Source organism: Lipophrys pholis (assembly GCF_963383615.2).
Source record: "Lipophrys pholis genome assembly, chromosome: 18".
Lineage (NCBI taxonomy): Eukaryota > Metazoa > Chordata > Actinopteri > Blenniiformes > Blenniidae > Lipophrys > Lipophrys pholis.
The window spans coordinates 24,751,183-24,763,682 of NC_137646.1; the positions used below are offsets into that span (position 1 = coordinate 24,751,183).

General features: G+C 48.8%; 1 protein-coding gene across 3 annotated transcripts in view; it reads right to left on the bottom strand.

The window, feature by feature from the left end:
* Positions 1-12,500, bottom strand: part of pacs1 (phosphofurin acidic cluster sorting protein 1) — a 52,074-nt gene that overhangs the window by 39,563 nt on the left and 11 nt on the right. The window contains exon 1 of one of the 3 annotated variants that reach the window (XM_080486582.1): positions 12,044-12,500. This exon is cut by the window's right edge and continues 11 nt beyond it. In XM_080486582.1, the coding sequence (XP_080342708.1) occupies positions 12,044-12,198 (155 nt within the window). In that variant the 5' untranslated portion in view covers positions 12,199-12,500. Of the gene's footprint in view, positions 1-2,562; positions 2,662-12,043 lie in introns of those variants that run through there. The other 2 variants (XM_080486583.1, XM_080486584.1) reach the window with 2 other exon arrangements.

Consider the following 12,500-nt stretch of genomic DNA (forward strand, 5'->3'; position numbering starts at 1 on the left):
CATGTGTGGGCGGAGCCAGTCCAGCTCACACAGACACAGCAGATTCCGAATGCAGCTCCTATGATCCAATATTCTAACGGAGGAAAATCAAGGAGGAGCTAGAAACTTAGAATACTGAAGGTTTCTGGACCGGTGACACCGTGTGGAAGTGTTAAAAAGCTGGATAATATGACGTCTTTAAGACTCATTGCAGCGCCACTCTTCCTCTGAAACTCTGGATGTGAGTTTTAAGGCCTCGTCATGTATTTAGCTCAATCACTCTCGAGTACAGAGGCGGGTCGGCAGGTAGGAAAAGTCCACCCTGGTACGAGACGGTGAAGCTCCTGTGCCGTTTAGTTACCGTACGGATTGAAGCCGCAGCGATGCAAGTTTGTGCAAAAAGAAAGAAAAAAAAACGGCTTCAGCTTGTCAGGTGACAGCAGAGCTTTTTGAAAGTCCCTTCAAAAAAAAAAAAAGGCTGAAATGAGAGGAAACGTGCAGGAGTCTGGAGCCGGGCGACTGTCACCCTTCACTTCGTCATTCCTCCGCGGTGCCCCGTAGACGCCTCATCCCGTTTTTGGTTGGTTTTTTTTTTTCCCTCTTTTCGCATTTCTTTCCTCTTCAACTTCCTTCCCTTGCAGAGTCTTCTAGTCTGTAGTGAGGAGTCCTCCTGCTGACATGAGCTGACACTTAGCCTGAAGCAAGAACACCCTGCCAGGACACACACACACACACACACATACACACACACACACACACACACTGCAAAGAGGCTGCAAGACGATTGAGTCTCTGCGAAGCACACGGGGCGAGGAAGACGAGGAAACACGAAGGAGTGGCGGTTTAATAACAGGGTCGGCACGGACATTGATTGAGGCCAGGCCTCTAATGAAATTCACACCGCAGAGCGTTGGTGTCATTTGCTCTGAAAACACAGGATGAAGAATGAGTGGCGCGAGGGCGAGACAGAAGGCAGTGAAGAGGAGAGAAAATCAATTGTGAAAACAGTGTGAAGACCGGCACACTGAGGTACGGGTTACTGCAGACACCGGGCGAGGCTCAGGGGGGGGGGAAACATCCGTCAAACATGGAAGGCGACGTGAGGTACGCGAGTGTCGGCGGGTTCGGGTGTCTGGTGTGTGTGTTCGGTGTGACGCCCAGCAGAAAGTGCACAACGTGCGAGCGCACGATGACACATCGCATCCAAATTGATGACGCTGAGGTGGTGAGGACAGCCCCCCCCCCACGGTGTTCTGGCTGCGAGAGTGAAACCGATACGGTTCTTCGTGGCCGACTGCCCGTTATGAGACACAGCGAGCCGGGGGGGGAACGGAGAGCGACCCTGAGATGTGACTGAAAACCCATCGACGGGTTTGTTTTTGTTTTATTGCTTCGGCCTGCCGCTGCCTGTCACTTGAAATGCCGTCTGCCTCGAGGAAACGTTTTATACGGCTGTGCAAACATAAGACTTGTTTTTGGAACTGCGGGAACACGCCACAGCGGAGGCACGTCCTTCACGTCCAGCTCCCATCGGGGGAGTTGGACGGACTCAGGCGGTGGGAACGAGGTCAGGTGACACACACAATGTCGGTCAGTAAGAGCAACTGATAAACGGGGCCGTTGGATGGCGAGAGGCGACAGTGGTGATGAGGTTGATTAGTCGTTTAGTCGGTCGATCGGTTGGGATGGGGGTCAGCTGTTGGGTCGGTGTGGAAGGGGTCAGTTGGTCAGTTCTCTTTACAAAGCCTCCTTGTTTCAATTATTTATTACTATATAAATGAAAAATTTTATAAAACTTTGATTTACAAAATAAAATTGCCTAGCATGCTTAAACTCAACATCTCGATAAAAAACACTTAAAGAATTTAAAGTAAGCGGCTCTCTTTTTGGGATTGTAATGAGTCGCCTCTAACTTCCGTCCCAAGGTTGATGGGTCGATCCCCAATCTCGCCCTGTCCGTGTGCCAAAGTGTCCTTGGGCAAGACCCTGGACACCAAGTGGCTCCCAAAGAAGATCTAGCAGCACGCATGGCTTCAGTGAATGTGAAGAATCAATGTAAAACGCGTGAGGAAAAAGCACCGTTGACAAATTAATTCTCCTTCAACATGAGACCCGACTGAATTATTCACTTAATTTTTTAGTCGGACCAACTCAAGTCAACACAAGTCACTCAGAAAACAGCCTTACTTCTATAATAAACAATAACAGGCTGCCACAAAGGAGTGTGAGTCATCCAAAGACCTTTGCGGAAAACTTTCTTTCATACCGTGTTTCAGGCAGATGCTGAATGGAGGAAGACTTCCACTAGAGCCTTGAGTAAATGTTTAACTCAACCCTAACTCCAACCAGAAACAAACTTCACGGATTGGCCCCGAGCCTTCCATTATCTGCTTCTGTGAACACATTTCAACTGGTCAAGTTTCTTTTTTTTTTTTGCATATTAAAAACAGTTTTTGCGGATGCTTTCCCCTCGCGCCAGCTTTCTCCTCCCGTCTTGCTCTACTTCCTGCAGCCACGGGCAAGGACACGCCGAGGGTAGAACCCTTTCCATACACACACACACTTTGTGAAGACTCATACAACCTGTTAGAATCAGCGTCGCCCTGAAGCTTTTTGGTGCAGCAACACATTGTGGAATAAGCCAAATAGTCTCTTTGTTGTCTGACACACACACACAAGCTTAGACACACACACACACACACACACAATACAATTGACCCTTCGTTAAAGCGATTACAGATTAATGAGCAGAGCCCCCGCCTAATCCAGTTTAGAGGGGGAGGCGATGCCATCGCAGCTCGATTTCTGCCGCGACCGCTCGTTGCTGGATTGGAACTGGCTGATCATATCACGTCAGGTTGACCAATCGGAGCCTCCGTGCAGCAGCCATGGCGGGCTGAAAGTGGGACAGGCTGACGCACGCAAAGACATCGGCACAAAACGGGTGAAATCCAGTCGATACCGGGATGCAACCAGTCCAGATCCCGCGGCCGAGTACTCGACTGCACAAGGAGATCATGCAAATCCTCCAGCCAGACCTGAGACCGTGGATACCCCCGCTGTGATATGAGGGGGGCATCCACAACCTATCATGGATGAATAAATCTGTGTTTAAAGTGGAAATGGAAAACTTTCCTTGCACTTTCACTTGAAACGTTGTCGCGTAAACAAGGCCGAAGAAGACCAGCGTCACTTTCATCTGTACCTTCTGGAGCAGAAATACGTCTGTCATTAATTCACCTTAATCGTGTGTCTGTGGACTTTGGGAGGAAAAAACCCGGAGAAAATCCACACAGGCACAAAGAGGACAGGCAACGTCTTCAAAGAACGACCAAAAACCAAACTACGTAGTCATTCTAGACATAGATATGAGTCAAATAAGCTAAAAACAACTAGAAATATGAAAAACAAAAGAAAAACATGCGAGTTCTATTCACACAAACCCTCCAGAAATGTCAATAAATTAATCGCCAGTAACGACGGGGACACCGTGTCAAGGTCAATCTGTGTTAAGTGCATTACAAGCTTGTGTTATCACCCCGGGGAATCGCTGGGTAACCTGAGCAGGAGAGGAGATTACAGACGCATGCACGCAGTATTTGCATGCACATCTCATGCGGCGGCTGCGGACGAAAGTTCCGTTTCACAGCCCCTGTTGTTTACAGAAAGTCTCTCCGTGCAACTGCACAACGCCTTCATGACGGAGCGAACGTAAACAAGCCGAGGTATGCGGCGAGTGGAGATTTATTCCCAACTATCCCAGAGCTTTATTTTCTCCTCAGCTTTCCGATGGAGGTTCAAGCTTTCATTAGGACCCAATAAAAAAAGGTCGCTTTTTAAGGATGTGATTAACGCGAGAGGGCACCTTTATCCATCCTGATTTATGTTTATGTCCTTTTATGTAACTGGACGCTCCTGCGTCCTTGGTCCGAACACATTAGTTAAAAGCAAAGTCGGTGACATTGTCGGTGAACAGCCGTCGCCACACCTCCGAAATGGAAATCTGTGTGTGTGTTGATGTCGTCTACAACGCCACAACAAAGAAGGTTTGTTAGTTTCCGTTTCTAGTTGGAGGTACTATCGCGGTACCAGAGCAACGCAAGACCACGTTCAACTCCAGGATTCGGACATCAAACCTGCGCAGAATGGCGCCTGCTGCTAACGTCGCTTAGCCGCACTTCGGCTAACGTGATATCGTTTACCCCGAGACACTGCGATCCCGCCAGGTCGGAGAAGACGACACAGCCGAGACGACATCTGCTTCTAATTAACCTTGTTGAATGTAAAGACTTTACTGGAAGAAGTTAGGACTGAATACACGGTTTAGAATTACAACCTTTTTAAGAACATTTTTCTTTTTGTAGCCTGACACAACATGTTTATTCAAAATAGTTGCAAGGAACATCTTTAATTGTCATTTATTGGTGGTTTCCTCTCTGGATAAATCTTCTTTTCACACGACGACGCCGTTTCATGTGACCGCTTCATGTGACCGCTTCCTTTTTGGCCTTTTTTTTTCTCGATTGGAGGAGTTTTAAAAAACGCCGCCTCCACGACGTCACCCAGCAACAACAATGGCGGCCCGCATGCTCCAGATGGCGCTGCAGAAGCCACTGATGCTCGTAGGCTTAAAAAGGCGACATGAAATTAGCCGATTTCTCCAATTTCGCATGCTGCGTCTCTGCCGTGTATCTCTGTGGAAGCGCCACCTACAGGCCTGGCGTATGTACTGCATCATTTTGAGTAGTTTTCATGGGTTTTTCTCTTTTCCATCAAATCCCAAGGTTTTTTCATGGTGTAAAGAAAACTCATAGTGCCACTGACGCGACAATTTTCAAGTGAAAACGTAAGAATTCCATTGCGTTTTGGGTGGCGGAGTGGTCGGAACCACTGGAAACGCCACTTTTTGAAAACAGCCCCCCAAGGTATATTACATATCATCTCGGCTTGATTGACGAAGGTGATAACAAGCTTGTTTGTCTCGTTTATGGACGAAGCCACACCGCTGGAGGCGGCCATGTTGCCTATAGTCATGTGACGTAAACTCAGAAATTGGACTTTCCCAACTGGTAACTTTCCGAGTTCCCTGCTTTATGAACGCGTCAAGTGGTAAGAGGACTGAAGTTTAAAGAAAATATATATATGTGCAGTGAGTACAACTTAAACCGCAGATTTTTCACTGTTGTATAACGGGTTGTTTTGAAAGCTCGCCGTTTCTCCTGAAGTCTGTTTACAGTGTGTGACAGTGTTTAGTTAGCAGAGTTTACTTGTCAAACACTGATGCGTAGTTACAGGTGAGTGGAAAATAAGCCAGACTCATCTCTGCTCGGGACGAAGAACTGAATCATCCGTCCCGATAAGGTCCAGCGACGAGGGTCTGACCAATGTTAACAGAGCAACTCGGTTAAATAAGCGCGGCTCGTGTTTCGTCTCCATTAGAGGAGGTTTTCGGGGATGAGGGCTATTTTTAACGGCGAGCAGAGGTATTGTTTTCCAAATTCCAAGAGTGCAAAACTCCGTCTCTCTGCCTTTCCTGTAGATTTGAATTAAAAAAATTTTTTTTTTAAAAAACCATCAACTGGGGCTGCAGAGAAAGAACACTGTTATTTGGGAAGAACAAATCTGAAAGGCACAGACATTAAGTCTCCTTAATTGTTTGTCTTCATTCCAAATGATATTACCACAATATCAACACCACTACCTTAATATCTGGACTGGACTTTTTCACACGCTCGGAATTATGGTCAATAATATTCTCAATAATCCGGAGATCACAGTCAATATTTTTCTTCCGACTCATTTTTAAGCCTCTGAACTCTGTTCCTCTGCAAATCTTCATAATGAGAAGAGGAAATAACGCCACAGCTTTTCTCTCTGTGGGTCAGCAGCTTTCCAACGCCGGGCGCCAAGCTTCTCGCTGCAGGTTTATATTCGGCCACGGACCCTCCGAGCCGCGGAGAAAAGCGTTTTCGTGGTTAACCAAATATTTAAACCGGTTCGCCGGTCCCGCCGAGACGATGTTATTCTGAATAACGCCAGGGTAAACACGGAGCAGAGACTTTTGCAGAGCCACTGGACGGACAGATCATTAAAGTCAATAATGGTCATGTGTGCCGCGATCTCCCAGCTCTCCCTGGGGCCGGAGGCCCGAACGGTAAACAATGATGGAAAAGTTGTGTGAGGAGGAAGAGGAGGAGGAGGAGGAGGAGGAGGTTTACACTCCCCTCATCCCTCACAGGCCGCAGAGGAAACTCCAGACCTCTCGGCCACTCGGCTGTGCGGAACAACGAGCAGCGCCAAGGCCAGCGGCGAAGCCAAAAGCATCTTAATGACGACCGCCAACTCGTCTTTGTGCATGCTGGCGCTCTTTCCATTAGCGTGTGTGTGTTCAGCATGCGTTGTTTATGAGGCAATGGGGGGGGGGGTAATGCAACGCTGACACTCGAGGAACGGCGTGTGACGTCCCGCCATTGTGTTGCAGGGCAATTACAGCAAACGAGTCCTACAAATGCACAATGTATAATTCAGGGCATCCTGCATTTCGCCAGCGCACTTCCTCACGCCAACAGTATTCATTACCAGACCAGCGGATTCATCTTCAATGCCGTGACCTCGCCGTTTTCACTTATTTATGGGCTTATTTTTAGTGCAGAGTGTTTAGACCCGGAGTGAAATCTCTTTCGAGAAACGGCAAAGGAGTTCCAAAAGTGGAACTTGCCCAAATCGCGACATCACAAGCGTTTCAGAAAGCGGCGCGTCGTTTGGTCGCCGAGGTGGAATCGTCCCAACAGTTGGACAATGGACAAGGGAACTGGCTGCAAATCTGGCCTTGGGAAGACAAACGGATATCGTCCAAACAGAAGGACGAGACACTTGCCGATGTATGGGGTCCAAATATGGTTTTATTGGAAAACCACAGTTTTGCATGATTTTTTTTTTCCTGTTCTATAATCATACACTGCTAAGACATGTTTATATAATCCTACAATTATATTTTCATTTCATTAAATTTTATTAATTATTTATTCATTATTTTCCTGTGCTATAATCGCACACTGCTAAGGTAAATTTTTGTAATCCTATAATTGTATTTTCATTTTATCATATTTTCTTCAATTTCATTAATTTTCTTGTTTTTTTCGATCTACAGCTATTTTCATATATGTATACATTTATTTCTGCCTGGGTAGGGAGAATATAGTTTGTTCATTTGTTGAATTTAAAAAACCAAAATTTTAATATATCAAAAAAAAGTGGAATAACTTTTTGCTCTTGGGATGATTGTTGTTATTGGTGCTATATGGAGAAAACCGAGTTGAAATATGGAAAAACATTCCAGTGAAGCAGGAGTACCAGTGGGAAAACTGCTGCTCCCGTTTGGACTTCTGATCCAAATGTGAGCCTCCACTGGTAGAAACATCCCGGCAGTAACCCCACGGCGGCATTCAGGCCGGCGCAGAGCAGTACTGAGGAAGCAATGAAAGCTTTGTCTCGTAATATAACGACCAGAACGACGGCAGTCAATAAACCTTTTCTTTATATTGTTTAAATCAACGAAGAGTTAAAACAGGACAAGAGGACAGACGGAGGGAAACTACTTTTATTTTTTATTTATATTCTGGACATGTGGTGAACTTTGTTCTGTGCAGCCTGCTTGTAATTTCCAAGCGATCTTAATTTGTGGCTGAACGAGCGGCGGCGTACGGAGTCGTGAGCTTGTGGCGAGGGGGTCGCCGGAACGTGTCGCGGATTTAACCTTCCTCCTCAGAGGAAGCAGCGAAACGGCAAGTGGAAGACGGAGGCAGCCATCTATGGTGCCGAGTCGTGAGCCTTCCTTAATGAGGAGAGGGGGGGGGGGGGGGGGGGGGGGGAGCTCAGCGACGGGGTTCCATTCCTGGAATACCTGACGGAGGGCGAGAGAGAGGGGGGGGGGGGGGGCTTGAACTGCTCCAACTGCTGGAATCCAAACCATTTGTGGCTCCGTCCGCATTCCGCCCGGCAGCGAACGCACCTGAGCGCTGCCAATCTGTATTTACGCGAGGTGGAGCGTGGTGCCGAGCAGAGGGACGGCTGGACTCGTCGGCGCAAGAGTCTGGCCTAAAGAGACACTGGAGAGGTGGGCCCAACGACGGAGAGCCGGTCCAGAGCCGACAGAGCTGATTTATGAGGCAGAAATGTCCTCAGATCCCCTCAGCGGAGACCGGGAGGAGACGGGTGGAGCTGGATTTTTTAGATGACTGTGCGTTCTGTGCCCTTCAGGACAAATATTCAGGGGCGTTGTGGTCGGTCACGGTCACAAACCAACGCAAGACTCGACTCACGGGAGTGATATCCTGCCTCGCTCTGGAGACATTTCCTGTCACTCCCCTCCGAACAGGAGCAAAAATAAAAAAATCCCTTAATTCTGTCGGTATATTTCGCTTTATTTTCCAGGTTTCTCCTCAAATAGGAAGCAGCTGAAAGCCCGTCTGAGCCCGCGGGGACACATTTAACTCTCGGTGCTGCGTAAACAACACAGCGAGTGGCGTTTTCGGGTAGACAGGAAGAGCTTTAGTGTAGCAACACCTCGGGTGGAGGAGGAGGGGGGTGGAGGTCGTATTGCACACTGCAGCAACAAAGATTAAGCAACAAGAATGTCAACATGAGGGGAAATCAGTCGCACTCAGCTCGCCGTACCACATCAGCAAAAAATACCGTCAGACGACAGAGTGTCTTCTTCTGCTCTGGTCTCCCAGTCAGTCCTGCTTTATGCTCTACGCTTTTGTTTTTGGTTGTTTTGTTTTTTTTCAAGTACTTTGTCAGTTTAATGGCGCCATGTTGCTGCAACCGCAGAGAAATCGAAGACATTCATGGAGCGTGACGGCTGCAGAGGAAAAAAAAAAAACAAACCCAAAAATAAATAAAAAATAAAGGAAAAACTCGGCAATCAATGCTGAAACACTAAAACTCATCTGTCATCAGAACCTAGTAGAGTAAATACACAAGCTGAGAGACATTCTGCACAATGGAATGATTGATTTTTTAATTTTTTTTCTCTGAAATGTCAAAAATGCAGGAAAAAGTGAAAGTCCTATTTTTTGGTTTTTACCGATTTGACATCAAATATGAAGAAAGAAACAGGAAACATCTCCGTCTACAAGCCAGAGAAACAGATCAGAAACGCGCGGCAGAGTTTTTAGCTGCTTTAGCGCTGACTCAGCAACACGCTACAACTTTACGCGACCTCCGTAGCAACGTCGCCGTGTAAAGAAATAGTTAGTTGTTGCTATGGAAACGGCTCAGCTACCAGCTTGTGGAGAACCCGCAAGGCTTTCTGGGAGATATTAGTGCTTCAACATTTAGTGTGACGAGACGAAAGGAGATGAATGGGACATTTTCTTTTTGCAGTTTTGTTGATTTATTCGGAAACGATTTGACGTCAACGTCGCAAAATCGAATTGATTGGTCCTTGGATGACGACAAATCATCCCTGAAGGTTTCATGCAATTCGGGCAAGTAGTTTTTAGAGGAAAAGTTGGTCAAACACAAACAAACCGATAAATAAATACACGCAGACGAACATGCAACCTTCTCAGCAACAGCTCCCACTACTGGCCGAACATGAAAACTACACCGCTGCCGTTTCGGTTGTAAATCGTGAAATGGCATCGCTGTTGTTGAACGCGAAACTTTTTCTGAAACGAAAACACTCGCAAAAACTTGAAACGTCGTCGTGTAAACGAAACCCGAACCCGTCGCGGAGGGCGAGCGCGAAGGTCGGTCGGCTCAATTACGTCGCCGAAGAATCGTTAAGGGGGAGCCCGAAGAGAGCATGGAACAGTTCCAAGGAGGAGCTTCTGCTGATCTGCGGGAAGGAGGCAGTTCCAAACTATAGATCCGAGACTGTAGAATTACTTCAAAAAGGTGCACACAGACACAGAGAATTCACCAACAGGATGCTGGTAGGCAGAGGCCGACCCTGCAGACCCTGCAGGCTTTGCTTCCAGCCCCGTAAAGCCCCAAAGCTTTTCAGTAAGCGGCACTAAAACGTCAGCATGTGAGCCGTGTGTGATGATGACTGTGGTGCTTTTACCAGCGTGCTTTACTCCCACTAATTGCTTCAAGTAACCAAACATCTGGGCTCCTTGGAGTGGCTGCACTCCACGACTGAAAGAAATATGCCTGTTATGTCACTTTTTGAGGCTTCCCATCGCTCCACAAATAACTCCACTTACTCGACCGTGTACATTTTGGAACGAGCTTCACTTAAATAGCACATTTTAGCAGCTTGGGGACCAACGCCATTAGTCAGGCTCGTCCTCTCACACGTGGATGGAAGTACTTGAACACCTTTATTTTACAAAAAACCAACAAAGCCATGCGAACGACATCGTTTTCAGCGTTTCCGTGTAAACGGACACTGTTTTCAAAACGTTGCCGTTTGATGCGTTTTCCCTTAGAGGACCAACTTTCACCCACTGTTGAAGCTGGACAACCAACACCGCCACCTTGTGGCCGGGAACACGCGTTTTTTCAGCGTGTCTGTCGTTTTCCATGTAGCTGGATATCGTTTTCAAAACAATTGCCGCGTAAACACGCATTTTCACTTAAAACGCTGCCGTGTAAACGGGGCCTCGATGCAACAGAAAAACTAGAGCTACACTCGGCAGAGCGCAGACTTTCGCCGGCGGCACATTTGTCTGCGAAACAGAGTCAGCATCGCCAGCATGATAGCCGTTATAGCTCGTATCGACGCCAACTCGCCTGTCGGGTAGCTACACCACCGTGAAACACTGAGCAGGGAGCGTCTCCATGGCAACAGACGCTGGTCTCCTCATCCGCTTTGTATGGGACATTTATTCGCGGTTTTCAGGGATTTTTTTTTTCGGAAACGATTTGCCGTTAGCGTCACAAAATCTAATCGATTTGGTCCTCGGATGATGACAAACCATCCCTGAAAACAGTTTTTGCGAAAAGTTGTTAAAATACATACATTCATCAAAAACAATACGTAAATACACGCAGACGAAAAGTTTTGTTGGCGAAGGTAAAGACTATCCTGCATGCGCCACTACGAATCAAGCAGTTGCCCTCGTAACATTGTGAGTCCAATCCTGCTGCGCTTCTATTGGTTGCCATTAGCAACAGCTCAGAGGAGACGGCGTCTCACTGTAAGACTTAAGACTGCCCGTGTTCAGTGACCTCTTCAATCAGCGATTCGACCCACAACGTTCTCTCTGATCGGCGCGGAACGTGGAAATTCAGATCTCCGCGGCTCGTCTTTCGGCGGAGCCCCTAAAGGAATATCAATCGCCCGCCTGTGGCGTACATGAACATCTCATCTGACGCGCGTCTCACTGGTCAAAACCAGAAAGAGCATCTGGCCTCTGTCAGCAGTGTGACACACACACACACACACACACACACACACACACACACACACACACACACACACACACACACACACACACACACACACACACACACACACACACACACACACACACACACACACACACACACACACACACACACACACACACACCAACGCTCGCCGTTTACCGGCGAGGTCTTTCAGTCACACGTAGGAAGCGTCTCTCAGCGCCTCTGTCGGGGCTGCAGGTGGAGGATAAGGTGTCTGGCCTCCTGGGTGACCTTGCTGCAGTGCACTCGTGAGGGCGACTCGACAACTTAAGACGTTTCCCCCCTCAAACGACGCGTCGCGGCGGCCGGCGGCTACCGTGGACCGACGAACACAAACCGCCGTCTGGACAGTCGACATCAATCTTTTGTGTCTGCATTGATCAGGAAACAAGGGAGAGCATCCTGCTGGAGGGGCTCCAGCACCAGGGACCAGGGGTGTGTGTGTGTGTGTGTGTGTGTGTGTGTGTGTGTGTGTGTGTGTGTGTGTGTGTGTGTGTGTGTGTGTGTGTGTGTGTGTGTCACCTCCAGCAACAAGGCTGCAGATGAGCTCAGACATGAAATAATGATTATTGATCTAGTAGATCTAGTGTGTGTGTGTGTGGGGGGGGGGGGGGGGGGGTCTTCATGGCTGTAAACAAACCCGCACTGAGAGGGGTCCTACCTGGGCACGCAGCTGGGCGACGAGCGGTCCACCTCCCAGGTGGCGTACAGGTTCATGTGGACCGGCCGGTTGGACGTGATGCTGACCGGCTTGGAGGGCTGCATGTGGGGCGAGGGGACGCCCCCAGTCCGCGGGATCCCTCCGCGCTCCGACATCCCGGAGGCTGGGCGTTCAGACGGGGCTTAAAAACGGCGGCGGCGGCGGCGGGGAGGGGGAACCCGGAGCACCGAGCCTTCACCGCGGGACCGTGTCGCGGGGAGTCTCCCGGTCTCAGGCGCCGGCGGGGCGGACTGCGGAGCTTCGTCCGTCGCGGGGCTACTCGCCGCCCGCCGGGGGAGACATCGGGTTTCGGCGGATGGGATTCCCGGTGCGCGAGTCCCGGAGAGGAGCCGTGCGCGTGAAGGCTGGTCGAGAGCTCGGTGTGGAGGAAGCGGCCGCCTGCTCGCGCTGCTGGTCG